This window comes from Bison bison, unplaced genomic scaffold, assembly GCF_000754665.1.
Source record: "Bison bison bison isolate TAMUID 2011002044 unplaced genomic scaffold, Bison_UMD1.0 scf7180017864304, whole genome shotgun sequence".
Lineage (NCBI taxonomy): Eukaryota > Metazoa > Chordata > Mammalia > Artiodactyla > Bovidae > Bison > Bison bison.
The window spans coordinates 16,815,807-16,842,309 of NW_011494876.1; the positions used below are offsets into that span (position 1 = coordinate 16,815,807).

The following is a 26,503-nucleotide window of genomic DNA, read 5'->3' on the forward strand; positions in this document are numbered from 1 at the left end:
ACCAGGTTCAGTCCGGTGAGCGCCATGTGCTGCGCTTCTCTCAGGGCTGAGACGGGAAATGACCCATCGCGAGGACCTGTGGTCCTCAGGCTTGAAATCCCAGTCAAGGTACTAGCAACCAACACAAAAGAAAAGACACAAGTGTGAGAGGCAGATATGGTCAAGCAACCCAGATAGCCTGCAGCAAATTCTCTCATCTCCCTGCCCAGAGCAGATGTCTGGGGCTGGTCAGGACCAGATGGGGACTTGCTCCCCCAAAACTCCTTCCAGACAAGCTTTTTAGGAGTCTTGTGCTTACCTGCCAAGCCCCGGTAGCTGGAACTGGGTGCCAGCAGGAGCCTCAGGACAACTGCTCAGGAGATGGCACAGACCCAGGGGAGACCCGGGGATCAAAGGCTGCTTCAGGAGAAGGTTTATCAAAATGGAGCCTGCGGAAAGACAGGTGACATGAGAGTGCTTTTCTATAATGCCAACTCTCCTCTCAACAGCCACTGAGGTCCCCTGAGACACCTGTGGGTACTGAAGGCTTGGGGGCATACTTGTTCTTGGCCCCTCCCAGTTTATAGCCACATACTTCAATCACAGATTCCTATTCCCACTGACCCTCTAAAGCATTGCCTGGTTCCCACAGCCCAGGACAGCTAGGCAATTCCAGTGCAGCCTCACAGAGCACAATCAGAGCTGGGCAGGCATCCGGCAGAAGGGGCACGCCTTCTGGTACCTTGATTGTTTGATCTCCAGCTGTCAAGAAGACTTTTCTGGGGCTCTTCCTGCTTTATGGGGCCACCTCCCAGACTGTGGACCTTATTCTCTGCAACTAGATAAATAAAATGTTAATCAAAATTAGAACATGAAAACATGCATCTATCAGAAACTCTTTAAACGTGACGAGTTTCAAACATACATTGTTTTATTTTTTTCAACTCTGGATCAAAACAAGAGCCAAAGCAACTCATGAACCTTCGCATCTTTGCCTTCCTCATATAAAATAGGAACTTGTATAAGGAAAAGAAAATTAAATTGTGTTCCCCACTCCTAAGTCAGGCAATAACATAAAAGCTGTAACCTTCACATTTATGTGATTATTACATGCCAGACACTGTTCTAAGAGCTTTATACCTGTCAACTCTCTTGTTCTTCACACCAGCCCTCCCAGGAGGTGTTATTAGTGGCTTTGTTCTATATACGGGAAAACTGAAGCACAGAGGTTTGCTGTGTGTCTGTGTGTATGTGTGTGTATGTGTGTGTTCAGTGTGTGTGTGTGCTTAGTCGCTCAGTCACGTCTGACTCTTCGTGACCCCATGGACTGTAGCCTGCACCAGGCTCCTCTGTCCATGGAATTTTCCAGGTAAGGATACTAGAGCAGGTTGCCATTTCCTTCTCCAGGGAAATCTTCCCAACTATAACCGCTTCTCAATTTGCTCCAAAATGTGCGTAGCTGTAGTTGGCAGGGGTGCCGTGATGCTAATGACTTGAAAGAGCTGATGGTGGCAGGACAGAGGTGGATCTGAATGGCAGGATAAACGGGCACAGCACAGTCTCCCAGTGAAAACTACCAACGCTAGATTGCTTCTCTCTAGAAGCAGGAGCACTGTCTCCGTCTGGACTCAGCCTGGCGACGAAAGGAGCGCATGTTCCTGCACCCTAGTTGTGTTTCTGGCCTGTTGATGGATGCTGACTGCGGAGGTTTTAAAATACGCCTGCAAGTTCTTTGACATACTTGCACTCAAAGGGCGCAGCCTAGTTTCCTTCCCCTTGAACACGGCCCAGACTCAGGGATTCAGTTCTAATGAACAGAACTTACGCTGAGTGATAGAACTGACGCTATGTGACTTCCAGGTTCAGACACAGAAAGGATAGATTCCGCTTCCACCAAGCTCTCTGAGTTTGCTAGCTCTTTAGGAAGCCATCTACGGGGTGAGGAGGTCAGCCAAGGAGCCCTGGGGAGAGGCCCACATGTGAAAAGGAATTCCACTGCTGGACTGCATGGACACCACCTTGAAATAGATCCTCCAGCCCCTGACAAGCCTTCAGTGATTCCAGCACCCTTAGAGACAAACCATCCCCACTATGCTGTCAGAACTGTGGGCCCACAGAAAGGAGGAGAAAATAAACACCCAATTGTTTCAAGGCTCAAGGTCAAGTGGTCTGATATTGAGTTGTAGATGATAGAGAGACGGACTTACCCTCTCTGCTCATCGGGGATTTGTATGCTGGCTCTGTCTGGCAGGGCTGGGGAAGGGACTTGTTAGCACTAAAAGACTCCTTTGTAGGGAAAGATGGTTTTCCAAATTGTGGAGAACATGCTTCTGGCTTTATAACCACAGAAGGGCTTTTCCTAGGACTGGAAAAAGTTAACTATGAAAGCAGAGTAATGATTCTGCTAACCCTATGTAAAATTCCTGGTTATAAAACTTCTAACAGGTTTTAAACTTTTCATGTTCACGTGATTTGACCAAAAGATTCATCTAATCCACACTTGTTAGTCTTTGTCAGGATAGCAGTGTAAAAGTCAAGGCATTTTCATCCAAATGGTAGAAAAAAATCTTTCCTTTGTTTCTACCTTCAAAAGTATTGGGCAGAATTCAAGTACTATTTCCAATTCTACCAAAACATATTTTCAATTTGTAACCTCTTTTTTAAAAAATTTAATTGGAGGATAATTGCTTTACAATGTTGTACCGGTTTCTGCCATCCAACAGTGCAAATCAGCCATAAGTATACATGTCTCCTCCCCCTTGAACCCGCCTCCCACCGCCGACCCCATCCCGCCCCCCTAGGTGGTCACAGAGTGCCAGGTTGAGCTCCCTGTGTTACACAGCACTGGTAACGTATATGTCTCAGTGCTAGTCTCTCCATTTGTCCCACACTCTCCTTCCCTGTGTCCACAAATCTGTTCTCCGTGTCTAGATCTCTATTGTTGCCCTGCAAATAGGTTCATCAGTACTATTTTTCAAAATTCCATATATATATATACATACATACATACACGATACTTTTTTTTCCCTGAATTACTTCACTCTGTATAACACGCTCTAGTTCATCCACCTCACTAGAACTGACTCAAATTCATCCCTTTTATGGCTGAGTAATATTCCGTTGTATATATGGACCACAACTTCTTTATACTTTTATCTGTGGATGGACATCTAGGTTACTTCCATGTCTTGGCTATTGTAAATAGTGCTGCAATGAACACTGGGGTACATGTGTCTGTTTCAATTATGGTTTTCTCAGGGTATATGCCTAGTAATGGGATTGCTGGGTCGTATGGTGGTTTTATTTCTAGTTTTTTAAGGACTCTCCATACTGTTCTCCACAGTGGCTGTATCAGTTTGCATTCCCACCAACTGTGTGAGAGGGTTCCCTTTTCTCCACACCCTCTCCAGAATTTATTGTTTGTAGATTTTTTGATGATGGCCATTCTACCTTATATTGTCCCTCTCCCCACTGGCAACCACTAGTTTACAACAACCTCTTTTTTAATAGCCAGGGACTGAATTAAAAGATTTTCAGTAGAAAGAGCATCTAGTGAGAGGTGTGTTGTTTCTTGCAACTAGGAAATGGCTGGTTCCTTGGTGCCAGGGCTTTTACGTTAGAGAAGCAGTCTTAACCCTCCAATTAGATCAGACAATGCTGAGGCCGTCCTGTGAGTAGAGTGTGAAGAGGTAAGGATGGATTCCTTCTGCTGTCCTCTGTCTTATCTGGACTATGTAAGGCCTAAAGAGTTCAGTTTCATACCCTGCCCATTATAAGCAAAGGCAGCAGAATGCTGAACACCAGAAAAAGACGACCTGACCTACACTGTCCAAGTTTCAAGAATGATACTGACAAACTTCTCACAGGACAGACCATTAACAAACTGATTATATCTGCAGCAAAGGTGGGGGCCGTTGGGCAGCAAATGAGAAAAAATGTTCTAAGCAATTGGGACTGACATACAGTTGGGACAAAATCACTTATTTGAAACAAATTACATAAAAATGAAGACTGGTCTACTCTAAAACTCTAGAGGTCATCTTTCCAGCCTTTTCTCATCCTGAGGAGTTGTGTTTATAAAGTCCTACAGGAAGAAAGCACTTTCAGAGAGTGTGGGGCCCTTATGCTACGACCCCCCAAACCATTCCAGCCTCATCTGAACCACCTTTGAGGCCTCCGGAAAAGAGGATCTGTGCCCCAGTGGCAGAGTCTAAATGACCTTTGTTCACAACTAGCCTGATACCGTCATTCAGACTTTTTAGGAAACGATAACAAAACTGTTTCCTCCCTCTAGCGCCATCATTACCTGACATGGGAAACGGTGGGTACAGCTAGTTTATTAGCTCGTTCACTGCTCTGAAGCTTCGTTCTTAATTCATTCATCTCTGCATCTTTAAACTGGAGTTCAGACTGCAAGGACTGGAGCTGGAAGGCAAAAGAAATAGAGAGGTCTCATCACATATACAGAAACAGCTCTGGGGGACTGTCCTGGCAGCCCAGTGGTTAAAAGTCCATGTTTCCAATGCAAGCGGTCCAGGTTTGATCCCTGGTCTGGGAACAAGGATCCCACCACCACCAACAATAAAAAGTAGTTCTGGGCTTCAAAAATCTCAAGCTAGTAAAAGAAAAACAAACAATGAGAAATAGTATAAAAGTCTGCTGTGACATAAATGGCCCCAAAATATCAAGTTTTAGCTTTCTTACTGAAAGACAGCATGGTATTCTAGAAAGATATTTTGACCTGTTTATTGCTAGGTGGTATGTGAGGATTCAAACACCATTTACTCGGCCTCTCTGAACTTCAGCTGATGTGTAAGATAAATACCTGTCTTCATGACTGGGGGGATTAATTAAGAATATAACTGTAAAATGCCCAGCACAAAGCTTGCCAGGGTGCAGTATCTCACAGTAACATGGAGACCTTGTAGTGAACCTGTTGCTATGCTTTAGTCACTCAGTTGTGTCTGACTCTTGGCGACCCCATGGACTGTAGCCCCCCAGGCTCCTCTGTCCATGGGATTTCCCAGGCAAGAATACTGGAATGGGTTGCCATTTCCTCCTCCAGGGGATCTTCCCGACCCAGGGATCAAACTCACAGCTCCTGCATTGGCAAGTGCGTTCTTTACCCCTGAGCCACCAGGGAACATGGTGGTGCACAGTCCAGGTCTTCCTGAAGCTCTGGGCTGAGAATCTGGAATAGTTTTACCAAAACCCTGAGCAGTGTGGGGAGACCTGCTGCTCTGGCCAACAGTAACTGCTGCCATTCCCTGAGCACAGTCCATGCCAGGCATAGCACCAGACACAAGTGCAGGACCATTTAAGTCTCACAACAACCCTTCTGGTTATTTTCGGGAACAGATAAAGGAGATGAGTCATAGAGCATGACTGATCACCCTGAGGTCACCGCTTGAATGTGATAAACCCTGGCTTCAGTCTCTGGCTTGTTGGTACCTCCCTTGGTCTTCACTATGCATATGGAAAAGCAACTACTGCTGTTAGTGTTAGGCACAGGTCAGCGCTTCTTCAAAGACTGCCAAGTTTGCTGAATGAAGTAATGGCAGAGTAAAACCCATGTCCTTATTTGGGAAGTGAAGGAAAGTAATGTATACCTGGCACCCAGTTTTTCTCCCCACAACAGTGTCTCCCTCCCCTAAGAAACATCATTTTCCTGCCTCTGAATATGTGATTTGAATGGGAGCTATTATCTCTTTGGTTCCAGTGACTAGTTCCAGGGTAGGCATGTAACTCAGGTTAGACCAATTAGAGCCTTCCCCAGAATTTTAAAACTTGAGATGAGGACCCCTAAGTCTTCAGTCTGTTCTGGAGCTGTGAAATATGAGGCCTGGAGCTCTTGGAGAAAACATCCTCAGCCATAAGGATGGAATTTATCAACAGTACAGAGAATAAAGACGAGTTTTGGCAAATCTCGAGTCATTTGACACCGCAGTACATCTGTTTTCCCCAGACTTAGTTACAGAATGCAATCCTTTTTTTGTTTGTTTGTTTGGCCTAAGCTAGGTCAGTTGAGTTTCTGATCTGCGTGCCCCCCCGCCCCCCAAAAAAAGGAAGCAAATAATTTAAGCCTATTTCTGCAAAGTGTTAGCCAGTGGCTTAGGCAACCACAGCAAAGCAGAATTTCATCTACGTCCTTTTCCAAATCACCCAGCCTCAAAGAAAAGTACATGTAATTAGTTGGTAGCAAAAGTATTTTCAGCAAACAACTGCTGAAGTCTTCCTGGGAGATTTATAAGCAACTTTAGGCATTGCTTCCAAAGGAACTCAGTAAGCAGGCAAAGCTGATGTCCATACAAGCAAAACATATCTCTGGGTCACCTTTTTGGAGAACTCCTTTTCTTTTTCACTGAGTGCCTGGGTTTTCTCTTGCTCAAGAAGGAAATGAGATCTTCTCTGTTCCTCTAGAATGGATTCTGTCTGATGCAATGAGTCCCGCAAAATTTTAATTTCTCCATTTTTAATGAGCACTTCTTCTTCCATTGCCTTCATCTGGAAATTCCAAATTGATCTCGTGAAAGGTTTGTAAGGGAAAATTGTATATAATATACAATGTGCTTATTTGCATTATAATTAACGCATATATACACTTATTTCAACATGTAGCTGGGGAGGTGAAGAAACACATTTAAAACATGTCCAAAGGATCAATAAGTGCTCAGAATACATCCATGCCAACCAGACCACGACCTGCTAGGTCCATTCCTGGGACAGCAGGTTTTCAGCAAATAGCTTAAAGACATACTTGTCACTTCTGCATGCACATTCCAAAGGTCCTAGGGACCTACAGATAGTCATATGAAAAATGTCTGCTTTTTGCAAAACTGTTAATGAAAATAGCAACCATTATGATGTTGTGTTTCTTCTATAAGACACATGCTATAAATTTATCTCAGTACTATAACAGAAAGTTTGTATCTCTTTTTGTATAGGTTTACAAAGTGTTTCTTTTCTTATCTTGGCTATTAGGAATCTCAGGATTTAGTTGCAACCAAAATTTTCTGGCTTTCTTTCCCCAGCTTTCTCCCAATTCATGGGGATGAATCTGGACTCTTGTCTTAAAACTTTTCTATATTTTATTGTATAATGCTTTCTAACACATGCATAAGTGAATGCATTAACTACAAAAACTACAAGTTAAATCCCTTACCTTTTCTTTAAGTTCTTTGTATTGTGCCTGAAGTACCTCTAATTCAAAATTGTCTTTAACTGGAACACTTTCTCTGTTTTTCCCTGCAGGATATTTTGACATCCCATCTAATCTGGTGACCTTATGAACATCTGTAAAAAACAATTAAAAAAACCGAGTTCCCATATACTTTTTAAGACTCAGGATTTTCCACTTTCACCAGCCAGTGCTGAAAACAATCACTTTTGAAAGCAAATTAGAGAAAGATGTAGTAAGTAGAATACGTATTTTCGAACATAAGAACATGATTCAATCCTTATGAAATAACAAATTCTGCCACCCCCTCCCCATTCCGCACTCAGTTTCTTATTTTTTTCCCCTGCATCCAGTTTTAAGGGTCTCAGCTAAAGGCTGAAAGGTGCTGTGGGAACCTCACTGTTCGAATCTCAGTGATCCATTATTCAACATTATTTACTCAGCATCTACAATATGTCAGGCACAATTTAGCCTCTCAAGAAAGCTACAGTGGTGAGAAAAATGGATACAGTCCTTACACTCATGGAGCTTACACGGCAATCAAAAATATAAGAATAAACATAAAATTACAACTGTTATAAAAGCTGCAGAGAAGAACAAATAGAGGGATGCCTGTAACAGGGGATTTCATCCACAAGGATGACTGGAAGCCTTCCCTGTTGCTAAGTCGCTTCAGTCGTGTCCGACTCTGTATGACCCCATAGACGGCAGCCCACCATGCTTCCCCTGTCCCTGGGATTCTCCAGGCAAGAACACTGGAGTGAGTTGCCATTTCCTTCTCCAATGCATGAAAGTGAAAAGTGAAAGCGAAGTCGCTCAGTCGTGTCCGACTCTTAGCGACGCCATGGACTGCAGCCCACCAGGCTCCTCCGTCCATGGGGTTTTCCAAGCAAAAGAGTACTGGAGTGGGGTGCCATTGCCTTCTCCGGAAGCCTTCCCTAGATAAGTGATAACTGAATGGAGAGCTGAAGAACAAGCAGGAATTAACCAGAGGAGTGGCGATGGGGAATGGATGGAAAGAACATTTAATGTGTAAGAAACAGCAATATGGACTTCCCTGGTGGTCCAGTGGTTAAAACTTCAAATTTGCACTGCAGGGAGGGTGGGTTTGATCCTTGGGAACTAAATCCCATGTGCAGTGCAGCAAAAAAAACAAAAAACAGCGATGTGCAGTTTCTGTATTGTAGGGAAGCAGGGAGAATTCAAGGAATGAAGGAAGGTCAGTGTAGCTAGAAACCCGAGAGGGAAAGGGTCAGGCCATGCTGGGTCTTCTGGGCCATGTTAATGATTTTAATCTTTATACTAGAAGAAGTGTGAAGTCATTAAAGGCTTTCAGTAGGGATGTTCATTGTGCATCTGTGTGTGACAGAGATTTTAGTTTTAAAATGATCAATCTGGCTGTGGTGTGAAGTCTGCCTTGTAGGAGTCATAACTGGAAATGTGGACACAATTTAGTGAACTTTTGTCCAGGGGAGGGGTGATGGTAACACAGATCAGGGAGATGGCAGAGATGATGCAGAGGATGGATTCTCGAGATGGAAGAAAAAGGTAAAGTTACAGGATTTGGAAGGGGCCAGGGGGATGTTGGCTTGTGGTATGGGATGGAGAGTGGTGCCAGTCTCTGCCATGCAGAACATGTGTTCATCAACATGTCTTTTCTGAATGTCTGCTTTGCCAGGCACTATGCTGGAGATGCTGGTGGATGACTGGATTTCCAGGAAATGACTGTGTGGAATTTAACATGCCTATAAGACATCCAAGTAGAGATTCAAGGTACCCTCAAAACCTTTCTCTTCCAGGGAGCCCCATAAGATGTCACTAGAATGAGTGTAAGCTCCAAGAAGGTTGGGGCTTTTGTTTGTTGCTAAGTGTCTGTAGCTTCTAAAGTTTGGGCACCTAGTATAATTTATTGGTTGTATAAAAAGAATGTCTACCCTATCTCTTGCCTCTGCCAGATCCCTCTTGTGCTCAGGTGGTCCAAAGGAAAAGGTGGTCTTCATTCGATCTAAAGCCTCCCAAATATGTCATAAGAATGGGTCCCCACGTGTAGGTAAAGATGGTTCTTATGGCTATGGTAGTTGTGTTGCAAGGATCTCTGCTGAGAACTAAGAATCCAGTGGTCCAAAGTATAGAAACCCAAGTAAAATGTTAACCTAGCTTCCTATATTCCAAATCGGCTGTTTGACATTCCTGATACATTTCTCCTCTCAAATCAAAAGACCTCTTGGGAGACAACCGATGCTTAAATCAAACTATTCCTAGGAAGGGGCAGTGTGGGTGCAAGACACCGGAACGGTCACCGCGGGGTTCCGAAGGCACAGCCATCTAGGGGGTCTAGGGAAGTCTGCACCACTCTCAAGAGGAAAAGGCGAACTCACTGGACACGTCCGGAGCCGTGGTCGGGCACTGGCTCAGGGCCTGGGACGCAAGCGTGTCGAGTTCCTCCAGGTCGTCGGCGGTGAAATCCCCATGCAGGCCGAATGGGTCTTCGGGGTCCGGGGTGGCGGGGATTCCTCGGGCCCGCTTGCTTGGAGGGTGCCCGGTGTTGGGCGGAGGGCCAGGACTAGGTGCCGGGGGCCCACTCCGCCTCCTGCTACCTGACGCGGAGATTCCAGCCATGCCTGCCGCCGGCTGATCTCTAAAGACACTGAACCCGGCCTATACCCGCGTGGAAGGAGGGATGGACCAACCGCCCGCGCGCCGTGGCTCGCCTCAGCCGCCGGGACACGCCCCCGAACCAACGAGCCAATCACCTGCCAGTTGACGGGCGCGGAGGAATGACATCATCAGACCGCGCCGCGGTGCTCCATTGAGTGCGCGCTGAGCCCTGTTGCTTCCCGCCCTTCTTGGGCCCAGCCTCGTCTGGCGCTCTGGTACCGACTGTTAGGACTCGGTAGGCCACTACGGTGGTCTGAGCGCAGCGAACTGAGTTACCTAGCCAAACTCACCAGCCCCACCACGCAAGTGAGCTGTGTGCCGGCTCCCTGACATGCCCTGGGGTACACAGCAGCACTTGCTGGAGTTCGCCCAGATAGATATTCACCCGTGCAGTGTGAATCTATGGCAGGCAGCAGCATTCAGACTTTTGGTTTTTGTGACCTCGCTGTCCAGCCAGACCCACTTCTCAAATACCCCAGGCTCTTTTGAGGAGTGTGGAAGAATGGGGTTGGGCTAGGAGTTAGGAATAGATCTGTTATGAGCACACATCTTTGAGTACAGTAAATGTTTTGAATGTGTACATTTGGTGAAAGCCTGAGAAGGGTGTGCTTGTGTTGAAGGGTATAGGAACTGCTCAGGCTGTTAATATTTATTCATTTCTCTGGGAGCTCTTAAGTGTTTTTGTTCCAAGTGCTGGTCATATGGAAATGAATGAGACTCAAGAAGTCAAGGAAGGTCCCATGGAAGTAGCAACTGGGCTGTCCTACAGGCTAAGTGGGAGTTACCAAGAGATATTAAGGAGGATGGCATCAAGATTACTCAGACAAGAATACAACACTGAAAGAGAGGCCACACAAGTGCCAGGTAGGCGTTATCAACAGCAAAATAGGAGAGGAGCAGGGATTCAAGCTGGGCTTGAGTAGCTGACAGGATTTTACTGGCAGGCTGCAGTCCATAGGGTCACAAAGTGCCGGACACGACTGGGTGACTAAGCACGGCACTGTGGTGTGCAGGACATTTAGCAGGAACAAGGTGTTGGAAAGTAACAGGGGCAAGACTTTTCATCCGTGTGTCGCTGAATCGTGTCTGACTCTTCGCAGTCCCGTGGACTGTAGCTTGATAGGTTCCTCTGTCCGTGGAATTCTAACTTAGCCTATGAGTATCCTATGAATGTTTGGGAGGGCAGTAAATGAAAGGGAGATAGTTGTCAGGGCCTAGAGGGTCTTCAGTACCTGGCTTTAATTTTTTGAGGTAACTGGTAGGTTCCCTCAGATAGTCACCCAAATATTGGATGCTATCTTAATTGCTCCAAGTTTCTGCTCTGGTAAAAACACAAGATTATACTTCGTAAGTGCAGACTGGGTTCCATCAAATAAAAGAGCAGTAGATTCATCTGAGGGGCAGTGTGCTAGCTCTGGCTCTCCGAAGGGTTATTCTCAGCAGCCCAGGGATGGGTGCCAGCTGGCACGTCCCTTGGGAATCCCTGAAGTCCAAAGAGGATGCTACTGGCTGTGGAACTTTCCGGGAGACAACCAAAGTGGGACATTTATCTTTTACGACTAGTATCAAGTACATTAGAGTGGTAATACAAGCTTCAATCTATGAAAATCTTTTCCAGTTTTGACTCAGCAAAATCTCAGGGCCCTTCTGGAAAACACATTCTCAAGAGAAAGCTTAGTGTTATTAGCATTACTGCCATAGTTGTGTCTAGATCCTAGAAATGAAATCTAGACTCGGACATCTAAACTGTTTCAATACACATGCATTTAGCACATCATGGTCTCTGTCCTCCAGGAATTTACCCTTCCTGGAGTCACAAGTGGTAGATGATAACAAGTGTCAGGATAAAAAAAGGAAACAGGGTTAAGAGACTTGAGGACTAAGGAAGGGTTTCTAGTAGGTGAAAACAGTGAAGAGAAAGCTTGCTTGGAATGTAGGTCTCCATGGCTCAAGATGGATCAGGGGGATGAACTGTAGATACCAGAGGATAGGGGGCAGCATCCAGACCCCTTAGTGCCTCACTGGTCATTGTGAGGACTTCCCCCTCTCTAAGAAGCTACTGAGGAATTCTCAGCCAAGGAGAAACAAAGTATAACTTTAAGGTTTAGAGATTACTCTAGGTCCTGAGTAAGCACTAGCTGTTGGGAAGCAAGGGTAGGGAGAGGAAGACAAATTTTGACTTCACTATAATATTCAGGTGAGGGATTTTAGGGTTAGAGTAAAGATCTGGTGGCATTAGAATTAAGTATGAAGGGTCTAGATTTAATTTTGCTGATGGATTGAGTTGGGGGTAGGGGAGCTAAGAGGTGGGAATCCAGCAAAGATCTTCTGAAGCCCTAGTGGAAATGCAGACCTGGGTGTTTCAGAGTAAGCTTAGTCCTTACAGACTCGCTCCCCTCAAACAACAGAGAAGTGCCTTGACAAGAGGAATTGTTCACTGGCAGATGTTCAACTTGCACACAGCAGGTTCCTTACATGAACAGATGCACAACCTTATTAAGGTGGTACAGAAATCAGGATAGCACACAGACTTAAGAAGACACTTTGGCAGGATTCTGGACTGGGTTTATATGGATCTCTTAGCTAAAGTAGAAATGGCTGAGAAGAACTAAAGACAAGATGAGCCAAGTGTATTTTTTTTTTTCTTACAAAAGTTTATTCTTAAATGTACAATAGGTTCCAAGACAACACTTCATTCTAGCTATAGGTGGCAACAGATATTACGGCAGGGAATCCAGGTGTTTAATCAGGAATGGAACTAAGGGTCATCATTGCCTCAGGCACAAGGAACAGCTTACTTTTTGCCAGATTTCTTAATTCCACCGGTGGCTGCAAAAGGAAAAAAAAAGTCTCAACCAAGGAAAAACACAAGCTCTGTGGTTGAAGCCTGAGGGGCCTACCATGGATCCTATTAAATAATAAGGACCAGCTCTTGTACTGGGCATTTTTGTGACACAAGCATGCACAGGGTTCTACCAGTATTATTTCTGGGCAAAAATGAGTAAGGTGGTGAATGAGAATAAAGGCAGAGCACAAGTAATGGCTATACACTGATCTGCATCTCAACTGTGTTGGGTATTTCAGACTGGCTCACTTAATCCGCATCCCCTCAACCCATTTTACAGATAACAAAGTCTCAGTGTTAGGTATTGTTCAAAGTTATAAACTGGTAATGCAACAAAGAAAAGATTCCAACCTAGGTAGCGTGACTTCCAAGTCCATATTCTTACCTGTCACATACCACACTACTGTATGTATTACGATCCTGGGATCTGATTTACTCAGTATCTTTACTTCAGCCAATTTACAAGTAACACATGGCAGGTAATTTAACAAACAGTTATAGAATTAAGCATACCTAAATAGGAATGAAAGTCCAATGGGCTGTGACAAAATAGACTTTAAACGTGTGTGCTGCTCGTGTTCCGTCGCGTCATGCTCTACGATCCCACGGACTGTGGCCTGACAGTTTCCTCTGTCCGTGGGATTTTCCAGGCAAGAATACTGGAGTGGGTTGCCATTTCCTACTCCAGGGGATCTTCCTGACCCAGGGATTGAATTCTCCTCTCTTGCATCTCCTGTTTGGTAGGAGGATTCTTTACCACCGGGCCACCTGGGGAGCCCCAGTGATCCTGTAGGTATAGATAACTGCTGAGAAAACAATCCCTATTTTGATGAGTGTAAACAGGATTTAAGAAGCACAAAATACAACGACTGATGAGTTTTGAAAAATATTTTGATATGTAATCAATTCCTCTTACACAAAAGGAGAAGAGAGAGAATGGTAGAGAATTAAGTTTAAAAACACGCCAAGAAGCCTGGACTTTATGCATTAGCCTAGGCGCATCCAGCAGTGAAAACACAGGGTGCAAAACTATTTGCTAGACTTTTAATTACACGAGTAGTCAAGAAATGTTATAAGCAACAAAGTAGTAGTGAAGTTCGGATTTGGAGCAAGAAACTATAGAGAATATCTGGAACTCAACTATACGAACTTGTGTGAGAAACATTTCTGTATTTCCATTTCTGCCACTTCCCTAAGCAAGAGAAGCCCATACTGGGTCTGGCTCTCACTCCATCCAGCTGCTACGAATCCAAGCCTGGCTAGGACCATCCACCACAGTGGACAGGAGCAGAGACCTTGCAGCTTATCCACGAGGCAGAACACTGACCTGCTCGGGACCGTATCCAGACTGATGCTCACCCGTTTATCCGGTTTGATCTCTCTACCCCGCCCTCACTTACCCAGGGGGCCTTTCCCCGCGGCCTTTGCTTTTAGCTCCTCAAGTTTCTTCTGCTCCTCCTTCTGCTTCTGCTTGAATGCCTTATCTTCCTAGAGAGAGGGGAAAGCGCGTTCACTGCAAGCGGATTACCCAGTCCCTCCGCGCCCGCCCATGCCTCTGCGCCCGCCCTCACCTCGTCCATCTCCTTGGCTTGCTTCTTGGGCTGCTTCAGGGGCTTCTTCTTGCCACCTGGGTGAGACACGAGACCGCTCAGCCTGGCCCCCGCTAGCTCTCGACCCTCTCTGCCCTGATCCACTCCATCGTCCCTGCACACTTACCTTCGCGGCCCGACATGGCGCCTGCCGCCCCTTCCCCAGACCCTGCCACCGGAAGCGGAGCTCCCCGTTCCAGCTCCCTGCGCCTATACCTCCACGCGGGCTCGCTGATTGGCTCCTGATGCGGAAGTTGCGCTCCTGCCGGAAGTGGTCCCCCAGAAGGCGGGCCCTAAAGGGTCGGCGATCAACTGAGTGGCGGGCGCTCCTTGGGGGTTGAGGCGCAAAGCGCGTCAGGTACTGGGGCGGCGGGATGTCCGTCCCGGGGAGAGTCCGGAAGCCGCGAGGGGTGCTTAAGCGCAAGCGCTAAGCTTGGAAAAAAACACAGGGAAAGTACTGCAGGTAGAGGGATGGGCTTGTGCAAAGGCCTTGAAGCTCGGTGCATCGCTGGAACCTAGGAAAGCACAGTGTGACTGGAGGTCAGATGTGAGGGAAGTAGGAGCGGGGGCGGGGGCGGGGGGTGAGGGGGGGCTAGATCACCGGTTCTAGAGCTTTGGAGGCTCCCGGAAGGAGTTTTGTAATATAGCTCGGAGTGCGACATTTTGCAAATTCTGTTTATTCATCCAGTATTTTATTTTGCTGGGTGTGCAGTACACGCAGGTAGTACTTTAGGCAGTGAGGCTGAAGCAATGAACAAAACAGTGCCTGCCCTGGCAGAGCGGCCGTTCTGGTGAGTAAGACAGACTATCAGTGAATACGTGAATTGCAAAGCACGGATCCTGTGATAGGTGTCTGAGGAAAAATAAAACAGTGGGTAAGGCGTCCTGGAGTAGGAGTGCACGGCTGTGACATTTGAGCAGGACTTGAAAAAAGAGAAGAGCGCAAGCACACAGATATCGACGAGGAGGTGTCAGGGTCCTGAGGTGGGAATAGCTTAGTGTGTGGGAGCAGCGTCAGGAAGCCTGGAATTTTATGGGAACTTTGTGAAGTGAAAGATGTGTCAGCTAAGCTTATTGTGGTAAACATCTAGCTATCTATACATTTGTCATGTCATCACATTGTACATCTCAAATTTATGTGATGGTGTATGTCAATTTAATCTCACAAAAACTGGGAGAAAAGGTCCACGTGACTGGAACAGAGTGGGGAAAGGGAGACTGATGGGAGATGAAGTGAGAGGAGAGAAGGATGAGGGCCAGGAGGTGGATGCCATGTAGGCCTTGGAAAGGATTTTGGCTTTTACCTTGAAAGAAATGGAGAAACCATTGCAGGACTTCAGCAGAGAGAGAGATAGTCTGACCTGTGTTTTGAAAGGACCACTGCCTGCTCTGACAGTAGGGGCTAGAGTAGAAGGACAGACATCTGTCAGAGGCTTTTAGGATAACCCAGGCAAAAGACGTTGGTCTTTGGGATTAGGGCTTCCCTTGTGGCTCAGCTGGTAAAGAATCCACCTGCAATGCTGGAGATCTTCCCTGGTTGGGAAGATCCCCAGGAGAAGGGAAAGGCTACCGACTCTAGTCTTCTGGCCTGGAGAATTCCATGGACTGTATAGTCCATGGGGTCACAAAGAGTTGGCATGACTGAGCAACTTTCACTTGGGCACTTGGGGTAGCAGGGGAAGGGGCAAGAGGAAGAGGGAATCTGAATTTAGTTTCAGAGGTGGAGGTGACATTTGCTAATGGACTGGCTGTGAGGAGGGAGAGAAAGGAAAGTCAGGGATGATGTGAGAGTTTGAGCCTGATTGGGACTTGGGGTTTCCATCCGCTGAGATGGAGAAGGCTGTGGTAAAGGCAGCTTTGGGAGAGGAAGATTCTCATCAGCCTTCCTAGCAGAGACCTGGATTGGGCAGTTTGGTAAATGAGCCTGGGATTCAGAAGAGAGCTGTGGACTGGAGAGGCCCGAAAACAGTTTGCTTGCTTGTTTTTTATACTTTATTTTTGTCCACACCATGTAGCTTTCTGGATTGAAGTTCCCCAGCCAGGGATTGAACACAGGCCCTGACAGTGAAAGCTCCCAAGTCCTCCTAACCACTGGCCCACCAGGGAATTCTGTTTTTTTTTGGCTGTGTTGGGTCTTCTTGCTGCACGGGCTTTTCTCTAGTTGAGGCGAGTGGGGGCTACTCTCTAATTGTGGTGTTCAGGCTCTAGTGCGAGCGGGTTTGCGGGTTTCAGTAGTTGTGGCTCCCGGGCTCTAGAGCACTGGCTCAGTAGTTGTGGTGCACAGGCCTACTTGTTCCTCAGGATCTTCCTGGACTAGGGATCGAACCCGTGTCTCCTGCATCGGCAGGCAGATTCCTCATCACTGAGCCACCAGGAAAGCCCTGTTTGTTTTCCAGTGACAGCTTTATTGAGATATGATTTACATAACCCTAACCCTACACTTCCGGCTTCCCTGGTGGCTCAGTGGTAAAGCATCTGGCTGCAATGCAGGAGCTTGATCCTGGGGTTGGGAAGATCTCCTGGAGAAGGACATGGCAACCCACTCCAGTATTCTTGACTAGAGAATCTCGTGGGCAGAGAAGCCTGGTGGGCTACAGTCCGTGGGGTCACAAACAGTCAGACAGGACCGAAGTGACTCAGCAGGCACGCAGCCATACAATTCACCTACTTAATGCTATAGTTCAGTGGTTTTAATGTATTTACAGTCTTGCACAGCCATCCCTACAATCAATCATAAAAGTAGCCAGTTTTTCAAGTCACAAGACTGGATGAAAGAGGAGCCTGAGGACAGAGCCCTGGGGCACCATGTGGAGAGGTTGTGGAAATGAGTGGGGACTGGAAGCCAAGAGGAGAAGGTGGTTTAAGAAGGAGGAAGCTATCATAAGGCACAGGCTGCCGACAGGGCAAGTGAGATGAGGAGGAAACTGATCATTGGTTTTAGGTACGTGGGAATGACCGGAACAAGAGCAGTTCCACTGGCCCGGTGGGAGTGAAGGCCAGATCAGAGAGGCGGTTAAGTGCGACCAGGAGGAGAGGAGCTGCAGACAGCTGGTGCAGGTGCTCTGTCACAGAGCAAAGGGGCACAGTGAAGCGGGGCTTCTCTGCTGGGGTGGGGGTGGGGTGGTCGCATCAATTCCTGAGCTGTGTCTGAGGAGGGGAGAGGGTATGGGACCTGGAGCACGGCATGGCCTTCCCTACAGCAGGACGTTTTCATCCTGAGGAGCAAGAGAAGGTGGGGACGAGACAGACACTGGCAGGTTCAAAGATACAGTAGGAGTTTATGGACGTTCTCTTCCAATTTTAAAACATTTTTTGGGTGAGAAATGAAGCCGACCATCAGCTGCAGGTGAGCATGAGGTGCTGGTGATGGAGGTTTGAGGAGAGGGCAGTTGGTAGGAGACAGTCATCTGGCTGGAGCAGGAGAATGGATTTGGAGAGGCAAGGTTCTGAACCTGACCCAGACCCTGCTCACTTTGGCCTCGGTCCAGCCCTCCCCAGTCTCCTCTACTGTTTCCAGCTGCACAGGTAGCCCTGCAGATTTTAGACGACGTCAAGCCCTGTTCCACTTTTTCTCTCTGCCAGGAATGTTGGGGCCTATGAGACATCTCAGTGGGAAGGAGCTGGGAGACGGGGGCAAGGGAGTGGTAGGAGGCTGAGAGGAGGGCCTGGAGTCGGGGAGCCACTTGGGAGTCATTGGTGCATCCCCTCCCTAAGCCGTGTCCCTGCTGTCTCTGAGCTTCTGTTCTGGTGAGGGGTGAGGCACACAGGAAGAAGGCAACGTGTATGTCTGATGGAGAAAATGCGGGAGCCTGATGGTGGCGAAGGAGGGAGTTGTCAGGAAAGGCCTTATCAAGAAGTGATGTTTGAGCAGACTTAGGTGTAAAGTGGCTGGACTTGTGGAGGAGGAGTGGTCCATGCAGAGGAAGTGGCAGGGCACAGACCCTGCGGTGGGATCGTGTTCAGTGTGGTGGGGTTGCTGGAGTGGGGTTCTTACAGTGACGGAGAGAAGAAAGGGGATTGGGTTGAGAGGACCAGGCCTTGTCGGTTGTTGGCAGGACTGGCGTTCACGCCAGCTGACTGGGGAACTCTCAGGGTTTTCACCCGAGGGGTGTGATCTGACTTACAAGTTAATAGAGCCTCCCCTGTGAAGTCGGCTGTGAGTGGCAGGGGAGGAAGCCAAGACCGTGTAGGAGACGGGGGCTGTCTTCTCTGCCTGGGATAAGTGACCTTCCTGGATCCAGGAATGTGCTGCTGATAGAGGAGGAACCGGGACGGGAGGTTGAGAAGGTTGGAGGAATCTGAGGAGGCGGGGTGGTGATTTCAGAATGAGAGGGTGCTGAAAGTTGCAGAGGTGCTGGAGGAGAAATCCGAGTAGCAGCTGCTGGATGCGACAAGGGGGAGGTTCTGCAGGGCTTTAGAAGAGCAGCCTTGCTGGTCAGGCGGGATCAAGAGAGAAGGGGGCTAGGAAGTAGTGACAGCCAAAGGGACACCTTTCCGCTGGGTGTGGCGGTGGGCAGGTCCACAAGGCTGCATGCTTTGTTTTGACTGGGGCGTGCCTGTAGGAATGTTGTGGGGCACAGTCTGTGAGCAGTGAGCACTGGTCTTGAGGCCCTGGAGGCTTGCCTGACCTCTGGGGCATGGGTAGCCTGTGCTCCTTTGGGCTTTTGGGGTTTGGGTGCAGTGCCAGCTTGGACCCATTGTCATAGGGATGTCCCTTTCTGTGGCTCTCAGCTCAGGCTTTTGCCAGGACGCATGCCCCGACCCAACCAACTATGTTTCCAAGAGGGTCTGAGCTTCTCTGTGATACCGTGGGGAGGGGGCCTGGGTGGGAGGCTGAGATCACCTTACATCCGGAAGCACTTTCCTCTGTAATTGGAGCTCTCCTAGTCTGTCTTCTGGTCTGGCCCTTTGACTCCCAGGTGTTGCTTGGATAGCCAGAGTCAGTACTTGGGGGGGGGGGTGCTCTGAAGCAGGGTTTGCCTGAGAGTGAGGGTCCCCTGGCTCTCTCTTCTGGGTCCTCAGCATCATTCTTGCACTTGGGCTCGGCCAGGCCTGCCTGGCTAAAGGGAGACTCCTTGTGCTGTTCAGGTACCAGAGGAGCAGGCACTGTGGGGCCCAAACATCAGAGCAAGGCTGAAAAGGGAAAGATTAAAGAAACCTAACCTGTTGGGCAGTTCCCGGGGTTGGGGAGGAGGAAGAAAGCTTGTGGAAAGAGAGACATGTGAGACTGGGAGTTGGTCACCTGGAATGTCTGCGCTTGGAGGGCAGAAGGAAGGTTTGCTGGGAACCTCAGAAGAGCTGTCCTCTAGGAAGCAATCCAAGCGGTTTGGGTTTGCTTTGTTTTTACCCCGGAATTGCCTCTCGAGGCGGGAGCTTTCTGTCCTGGGACATGAATGACCCGTGTCCTAGAACAGAAATGAAAGTGCTTCCCCGTTTGGAGACAGCCCTCAGGAAGTCCAGGAAGCTGGTTTTGATAGTCATTTACAGAAATCTTTCCCCAAATCCCCTCAGTTAATTCCAGTTTCCCTGGCAGTCTTTGTGAATCCTTGAGAGGCTCTGTTAAGCATGGATACAACACAGGTTTCAGAATTTTATGTGAGGGACTTCCCTGGTGGTCCATTGGCTAAGGCTTCACCTTTCAATGCACGCGGTGCAGGTTGGATCCCTGGTCCGGAGGTAAGATGCCACATATCTCATGGCCAAAAGAGTGAAATAGAAAACAGAAGCAACATTGTAACAAATTCAGTAGGCCAAAAAACCAAAGCATAAGGAATATTGTAACAAAGTCAATAAAGACTTTAAAAATGGCCCACTTGAGGAAAAAAAAAAAAGGATCTTTGAGGTTATCCGGAAACTGGCCACCAGGCTTCTCATGCAGACCTGGGGATGCAGGCAAGTGGGTGGAATGGGAGGGTCTGGCTCCTGGTGTCATGGAGGGAGGTGGGAGGCTCGGGTTCCTATATATGTTCTTCCCTTACATGCTCTATTCTCCAGGAGAGCACCTGGCAAAGCCTGACCCTGGTGGCTGCCCTCTCCGGGCCCAACAGTTTGGACTTAAAAAAATATATATATATATATATATACATATATATATATAAAGCCTGCACAAAGCATATACTGTTGCTTCGTGCAGGCTTTTTCTAGTTGCGGAGAGCCAGTTACTCTTTGGTGCAGTTTGGGGGCTTCTCATTACAGTGGCTCCTCTTGTTGCGAAGCACAGGCTCTAGGCTCACGGACTTCAGTACTTGCTGCACACGGGCATACATACTCATGTGGCACACGGGCATAGTTGCTCCACGGCACGTGGAATCTGCCCGAATCAGGGCTCAAACCCGTGTCTTCTGCATTAGCAGTTGGATTCTTAGCCACCGCGCCACCCGGGAAGTCCCCAGTTTAGACTTTTTAAAGGAAACTCTCGGGGATGAGACCCAACTTGAGCCTTGCTTGTGTCAGCTGTCAGCCGATCTGTCTGGCCTCTCCCCACAGATCTCTGGATGACAGGGCGCAGCCGTGTGTTGGCCATGCGGCACGTCGGGGGTGTGTCTCCCGTACTGGTACGGAGGGACCTCTTTCTGACCAGGACTCTCTGCAGCCACGGCCCCAGCCAGCCCAGAGAGAAGAGGCCCGAGGAGGTGGCCCTGGGGCTGTACCACCGCCTTACCGCACTGGGAGCAGCCCTGGGGCACAGCATTCGGCAGCGGGCATCCTCCACGGCCAAGACTTGGTGGGACAGATATGAAGAGTTTGTGGGACTCAATGAAGTTCGAGAGGCCCAGGGAAACGTCACTGAGGTGAGGACAGGAGCTGGGGTTTGGCCCAGCCCTCTCACCTGGGCGATGTGGCCTGGAGGCTCCTGCCAAATGAATGACCAGCCACAGGTGCTGGGAAGCCACGTCCAGACTGGTCTGTCCTTGAACACGCACTAGGACGGGGAGCTGAGTTGTTTCTTACATGATGGCTGGGTTTGATATCACCGGGGTGAAGGGCCCCCCCTGTTCCCCATTGCAACAAATTGCTGTGTATGCTGTGTACCAGGGGGTCCTGGGCCATTAATATCCTTTGTGTTGGGCCAGCAAACACTTCCTTCATTGACTGTTTTAGGGGTTGGTGGTAAGAGTTGCCTGGAGGGTTACAAGGTCCTCACAGTCCCGACTGTGGTTAAAACATCCCTCGAGAAGGTGGAGGCCCCGGGAATTAATCAGACTGTGAGGTGGGGAGAACTGCCTCTGGTTGTCCAGTCCTCTGTGGCAGGGAAAACGTGTTCCACCATCTCTGGCATCATCAACTCAATGGACGTGAGTTTGAGCAAACTCTAGAATATAGTTGGAGAAGGCAATGGCACCCCACTCCAGTACTCTTGCCTGGAAAATCCTATGGATGGAGGAGCCTGGTAGGCTGCTGTCTTTGGGATCTCAGAGTCGGACATGACTGAAGTGACTTAGCAGCAACAGCAGCAGCTAGAAGATAGTGAGGGACAGGGAAGCGTGGCATGCTGCAGTCTATGGTGTCTCAAAGAGTCAGACATGACTGAGTGACTGAACAACAACAACAATCTTGTTTCCCACCCTGGCACAGATGTGTAGCAGGGTGGGAAGAATCCGGGGCTCAGTGAGAGGTATTGAGGTGCAGTGCTGTCTCTCCCCTCGGAGGTCATGACTTTGGCTGAGCCAGGGTTTCTCAGCCTGTTGACTGGAGGCCTGGCGATGCCTGTCACGGCGTTCAGTGATGTTGGGAGGTGTAGCTAAGGTAACACCCAGGAAGCCAATAAAAGGCCCGGGGCTGCACCCTGAGGACCACTGGGTGAGCCAGAATTGTGTGTCCGAGGCACTGTCTTTTCAGCCTGTGCACTGACACCCGCCAAGACCTCTTCTCAGCTGCGTTTGGTTGGGAGTGGAGAGGACCCTGGGTGGCGTGGAGAAAGGGGCGGGTGACTTCTCTTGTTCTCACTGCAGGCAGAGAAAGTGTTCATGGTGGCTCGAGGGCTTGTCCGGGAGGCTCGTGAGGACTTGGAAAGTCAGCAGACCAAGCTGAAGGAGGTGAGGGACCGCCTGGACCGCATCTCCAGAGACGATAACCAGTACCTGGAGCTGGCCACTCTGGAGCACAGGATGCTGCAGGTAGGCTCCTTCCTCACCTGCATGGGACCCTAGCCTGCAGGGTGTGGAGGGGCGAGGTGGGGGCTCTGATGGGTTTGGGGTCAGAGACCTGGTGAGGAGGTAAACCAGAAAACCTTGGGGAGAGACTGGGCTCTGGGGCTCCAGTGCCTGTCCACCCTCTCCACTCCTGGACAGCTGGGATCAACGGTCTAGTGTACTCTGGGCCCCGGATTATTGGGAGGGAGCACCATGGAGAGGGCCTCCCGGAGAGCGCCAGACATTTCCCTTCTGACAGACACAGTCTGGAGACCCCCGTGCATGTCCGCTCAGACCCACAGCTGCCCGGGGAGGATAGCACCGCGCTCACCTGGACCATCCCCGGTTCCTTTGCTCCCCCCACCCGTCCAGAATTAACACTGTCCTCACTCACCCAGCGTGTTTATGGAACATGTAATCTGTGCCAGGCCTGAAGCCAAGTCTCAGGGATGTGGTTGTGGGACTTCCGCTGGAGGCTGCTGGGCCAGGTCGCTGCTACATGACAGCTTTGCTTCCGCAGGAGGAGAAGCGGCTTCGTATGACCTACCTGCGCGCGGAAGACTCTGAGCGAGAGAAATTCTCCCTCTTCTCTGCAGCTGTGCGGGAAAGCCATGAGAAGGAGCGCACCCGGGCGGAGAGGACCAAGAACTGGTCGCTCATCGGGTCAGTCCTGGGGGCCTTGATCGGTGTGGCTGGCTCCACCTACGTGAACCGCGTGCGGCTCCAGGAGTTGAAGGCTTTGCTCCTAGAGGCCCAGAAGGGTCCTGTGAGCCTCCAGGAAGCCATCCGAGAACAGGCGTCCAGCTACTCGCTCCAGCAGAGGGACCTCCGTGACCTCGTGGCAGACCTGAAGGGCCTGGTGCAAGCTGGGACCGGGCAGGGCTCTTTGTCCCAGGCAGGTTCTTCCCCCACCCAAGACAGAGACACAGATGTCCTTTCAGCTGCCTTGAGAGAGCAGCTCAGCCATTCTAGACAGGTCCGTTCACGTCTAGAGGGTTTACGAGAGCAGCTTGATGGCCTGGAAAAGACCGTGAGCCAAGTGGCTGGGGTGGTTCAGCTTGCAAAGGCTGCAGCACACCCGGGCCTGGAGTCTGCAGACGGAGCTCTGCCTGGTTCCCTGCTGGAACAGGGGAGCATGATCATGGCGCTGTCGGACACGGAGCAGAGGCTGGAAGCCCAGGTCAACAGGAACACCGTTTATGGCACGCTGGTCACTTGTGCGACGTTTGTGGCCGTCCTACCTGTGCTTTATATGCTGTTCAGGGCCAGCTAGCCCCCTGGACCCTCCTCCAGAGGGAGGGGGTATGGATGTGGATTTAGTAAGAGAATGAAGTAATGAAGTGAACTTCCAGGGGTGTACTCAACCTGAGTCTGCCCTCACCGGCAGACATCCTTTGCTTTTTAGGCAGCACTAATTGACGTTAACTAGCAAGCAGCAAATATTTGTCCTCACGTCTTTCAATTTTGTCTTATTAAAACGTCTTTCATTTTTCTTATTTAAAGTAATGTATGTGAGACTAAGTTTTGTCCATTGAACATTCAGATTTGGAACTCGAGGGTTGGGCCTGAAAGTAAGATAATCGCCCCCTTATAGTTCCTCTCTCATCTCTTGATCTGGCCCTTGGTTCAAGACCATTTTGGATATACTGGTCCCTCCCCCTACCCACCACCAGGCCTTGATTTTCATTTCGGATTTCCTGGCCTGTCCTCCACTTGTCCAACCCACCTGTGTCGGATGGCCCATGATTTCCAGTCAATAAAACTTGGCTCGCTGCCACTCACTGGTGACCATGGTCACGGCCTGTCTTTTGGATCACTTGCTCTGCCATGTTGGAGAGAACTTCCTGGTTCTAACACTAGAGGATTGATTAGAGGAGAGCAGGGAATAGGGATTGGGGGAATGGTTGGTAAATACCACTGGGGACAGAATTACAGGGATTGGAGACCAATCTGGTTCCCTGCTGGAGCGCCACTTGGGCGGGGTATCATTTTACACACAGCCTAGGGATGGCCTCTCCAGCCTTGGGCAGAGCTCAGCCCGCCAGCAGTGTGAGCAGTGAGGCAGTGACGGGGAGGGACCTCTCAGAGGTGGGAGGTACGCTTGGGGGGCATGGAGGCATACTGCACTGAGAACCCTTGACCTCTTCCTTCTCAGTGGAGAACAACAGCCTTTGACCTCCTGGGTCGAATGGCCATGGGTGGCCTTGTGTGTCCTTGAGTAAACAGGAGCAGCGAGGAGGCGCTCTGCTTGCACTGTGGGTCTGAAGAACCCACCCTCCTTTCCGGATGCAACGAGGTAGGTCAGCAGGTTGAGCAGAGATGACACACGGCAGAGGCCTATGGAAGCAGAAATGCTTCCATGAGATCCCGCCCTTCTTGGGAGCCTGTGCTCAGCCCTGGCCAGTGGCCCCATGGGTGCAGTGAAGCTCTGATCGTCTGGTCACTCCATCCGTGGCCTTGTTTTCTTTTTGTAATGATTCCTTTGGAGGGCGTGGGATGAAATGACCTCTACATTTGGTGGGGTTCATCCTCCTGGTGGGGTAGGAGATGCCATATCTGTCTATAGATGAGGGGTGTTGTGGGGTTTGGAAATCCTAGGTCCTAAACATAGGTGAGGAGAAGGCAATGGCACCCCACTCCAGTACTCTTGCCTGGAAAATCTCATGGATGGAGGAGCCTGGTAGGCTGCAGTCCATGAGGTCGCTATGAGTTGGACACAGCTGAGCGACTTCACTTTCACTTTTCACTTTCATGCACTGGAGAAGGAAATGGCAACCCACTCCAGTGTTCTTGCCTGGAGAATCCCAGGGACAGGGGAGCCTGGTGGGCTGCCGTCTGTGGGGTCGCACAGAGTCGGACACGACTGAAGTGACTTAGCAGCAGCAAACATAGGTGAGGTAGGTCCTAAAGGGTGTGCACTTGAATGAATGGGTCTGGGGAGGGGAGGAGTCCAGGTATATGGAAGGGCCACCCCACACCCCCACAAGCTGCACAGGAAGGCAAGGCAAGGTGGCTGAGGGCCTTGGGGCACACCAGCTTGACTGAGGTGGTGATGGGTGTGGAGCATAACGTTAGGGAATGGAGTGGGGCACCCCAGAAGGCCAGATAGCACCTGGGGTCTGTGATGTCCATAGACGAGGGAACTGGGGAAAGGGTGCCATCCTGGTGCAGACAGGGTGCTGAATCCTGGACCCAGATGTTGGCAGATTGGTTGGAGGACCAGGGAGCAAGCCGAGGTGCTGGGGAGGGACAACTTGGAAGGCAGAGTCAGGTCTGTGAGTGAAGGCACACTGATGGGTGGAAGGTGGGAAGAGGGTGCCTGAAGTTTAGCTCTTTAGACAGCAGCCAGTGTGGATGATGTAAACCTGATCAAGGTTCCCCACAAGCCTTGCAGAGGCCCTGGGAGCTTTCAGGGTGTGTGACAAATTTTGCCTCCCAGGCGGCTGTCCCAGTGGCTGAGAGCCAAAACCCTCCGGAAGTCCTAATAGGATGGACTAAATGCTGGCTCCTGAGTTTGCAGGGAGCCAAGCCTGAAGGGCCCTGCAGAGGGCACACCTGGGCCTCAGGAGAGAACCCAGGTGTGCCTTTGGAAGGGTGACGTATTTACGGGTGAGGGAGTCTGGACTTGCCCACGGCTTCTCAGCTTGGGGCGGGTCCAGGTACAGGTTTGGGAGGAAATGCGCCCTAGCTTGTGCACATTTGCAGCGGTGGGCCCTCCTCTCCCAGCCCGGCTAGGTGTGGCATCACCTCCACTTGACGGTGAGCAAACAAGCATGTGTGTTTGGGGGGCAGGGGTCAGGTTTCTTGGCTCAGTGATGGCGCAAACCCAGGCCCAACCCCAAAGCCAGAGCTCTTCCCGCACAGCCAGAGGTGGGGGCCGGAAGGAGAGCTTGGCCGTTTGAGAGTCCCAGGAGTAGGACCGGTGGGCAGAAACCAGGCGCCCCGGAGTTCAGGTAAAGAAAGTTGGAGGAGGATGACCACAGGAGCCAGGTACTGGACAGGTAAGACGGGCCCCGGAGAGCGGGGGTGGTGGTTGGTGGGGCAGGTGAGGGGCGTGGGTCCCACCGGGCGCTGGCAGGCAGGCAGGCGGAGGTCCGGTCGGAGCACCACCACACGTCGGGTT

General features: G+C 49.7%; 3 protein-coding genes and 1 long non-coding RNA gene across 10 annotated transcripts in view; 2 read left to right on the forward strand and 2 right to left on the reverse strand.

Moving 5' to 3' along the window:
- Positions 1–9,861, reverse strand: part of ATRIP (ATR interacting protein) — a 17,749-nt gene extending 7,888 nt beyond the window's left edge. The window contains exons 1-8 of the mRNA XM_010851908.1: positions 9,535–9,861; positions 7,142–7,272; positions 6,313–6,483; positions 4,286–4,404; positions 2,187–2,344; positions 722–817; positions 299–428; positions 1–111 (exon numbers count right to left, since the gene is read on the reverse strand). Of these exons, the coding sequence (XP_010850210.1) occupies positions 1–111; positions 299–428; positions 722–817; positions 2,187–2,344; positions 4,286–4,404; positions 6,313–6,483; positions 7,142–7,272; positions 9,535–9,775 (1,157 nt within the window). The 5' untranslated portion in view covers positions 9,776–9,861. The remainder of the gene's footprint in view (positions 112–298; positions 429–721; positions 818–2,186; positions 2,345–4,285; positions 4,405–6,312; positions 6,484–7,141; positions 7,273–9,534) is intronic.
- Positions 9,862–14,059: 4,198 nt separating this feature from the next.
- On the reverse strand, positions 14,060–14,411 carry LOC104997246. Its single transcript, XR_826311.1, has 3 exons — positions 14,376–14,411; positions 14,231–14,286; positions 14,060–14,143 (listed from the first exon to the last, which is right to left on the reverse strand). It is a non-coding gene; the product is annotated as an uncharacterized LOC104997246 (long non-coding RNA).
- CCDC51 (coiled-coil domain containing 51) lies at positions 14,401–24,166 on the forward strand. 7 transcript variants are annotated; one of them, XM_010851914.1, is made up of 5 exons: positions 14,402–14,788; positions 14,961–15,039; positions 20,735–21,039; positions 22,201–22,365; positions 22,901–24,166. In XM_010851914.1, the coding sequence occupies exons 3-5, from the start codon at positions 20,743–20,745 to the stop codon at positions 23,651–23,653; spliced, it is 1,215 nt and encodes a 404-aa protein (XP_010850216.1). In that variant the 5' UTR covers positions 14,402–14,788; positions 14,961–15,039; positions 20,735–20,742; the 3' UTR covers positions 23,654–24,166. The 7 variants fall into 7 exon arrangements, with proteins under 7 accessions (XP_010850220.1, XP_010850219.1, XP_010850221.1 ...); XM_010851915.1 differs by having other exon boundaries at positions 14,402–14,606; XM_010851918.1 differs by lacking the exon at positions 20,735–21,039 and having other exon boundaries at positions 14,401–14,788.
- A 1,079-nt stretch (positions 24,167–25,245) lies between these two features.
- PLXNB1 (plexin B1) overlaps positions 25,246–26,503 on the forward strand; it is a 30,182-nt gene continuing 28,924 nt past the window's right edge. The window contains exon 1 of the mRNA XM_010851967.1: positions 25,246–26,381. The gene's annotated coding sequence lies outside the window, so the exon portion shown is untranslated. The remainder of the gene's footprint in view (positions 26,382–26,503) is intronic.

What these genes read in the sequence shown, in the direction of transcription:
- CCDC51 (XM_010851914.1), top strand. Translation starts at nt 20,743, where the DNA reads ATGACAGGGCGCAGCCGTGTGTTGGCCATGCGGCACGTCGGGGGTGTG. An exon ending in CCCAGGGAAACGTCACTGAG is followed by an intron (nt 21,040 to 22,200) that starts GTGAGGACAGGA and finishes TTCTCACTGCAG; the next exon opens with GCAGAGAAAGTGTTCATGGT. An exon ending in TGGAGCACAGGATGCTGCAG is followed by an intron (nt 22,366 to 22,900) that starts GTAGGCTCCTTC and finishes TTGCTTCCGCAG; the next exon opens with GAGGAGAAGCGGCTTCGTAT.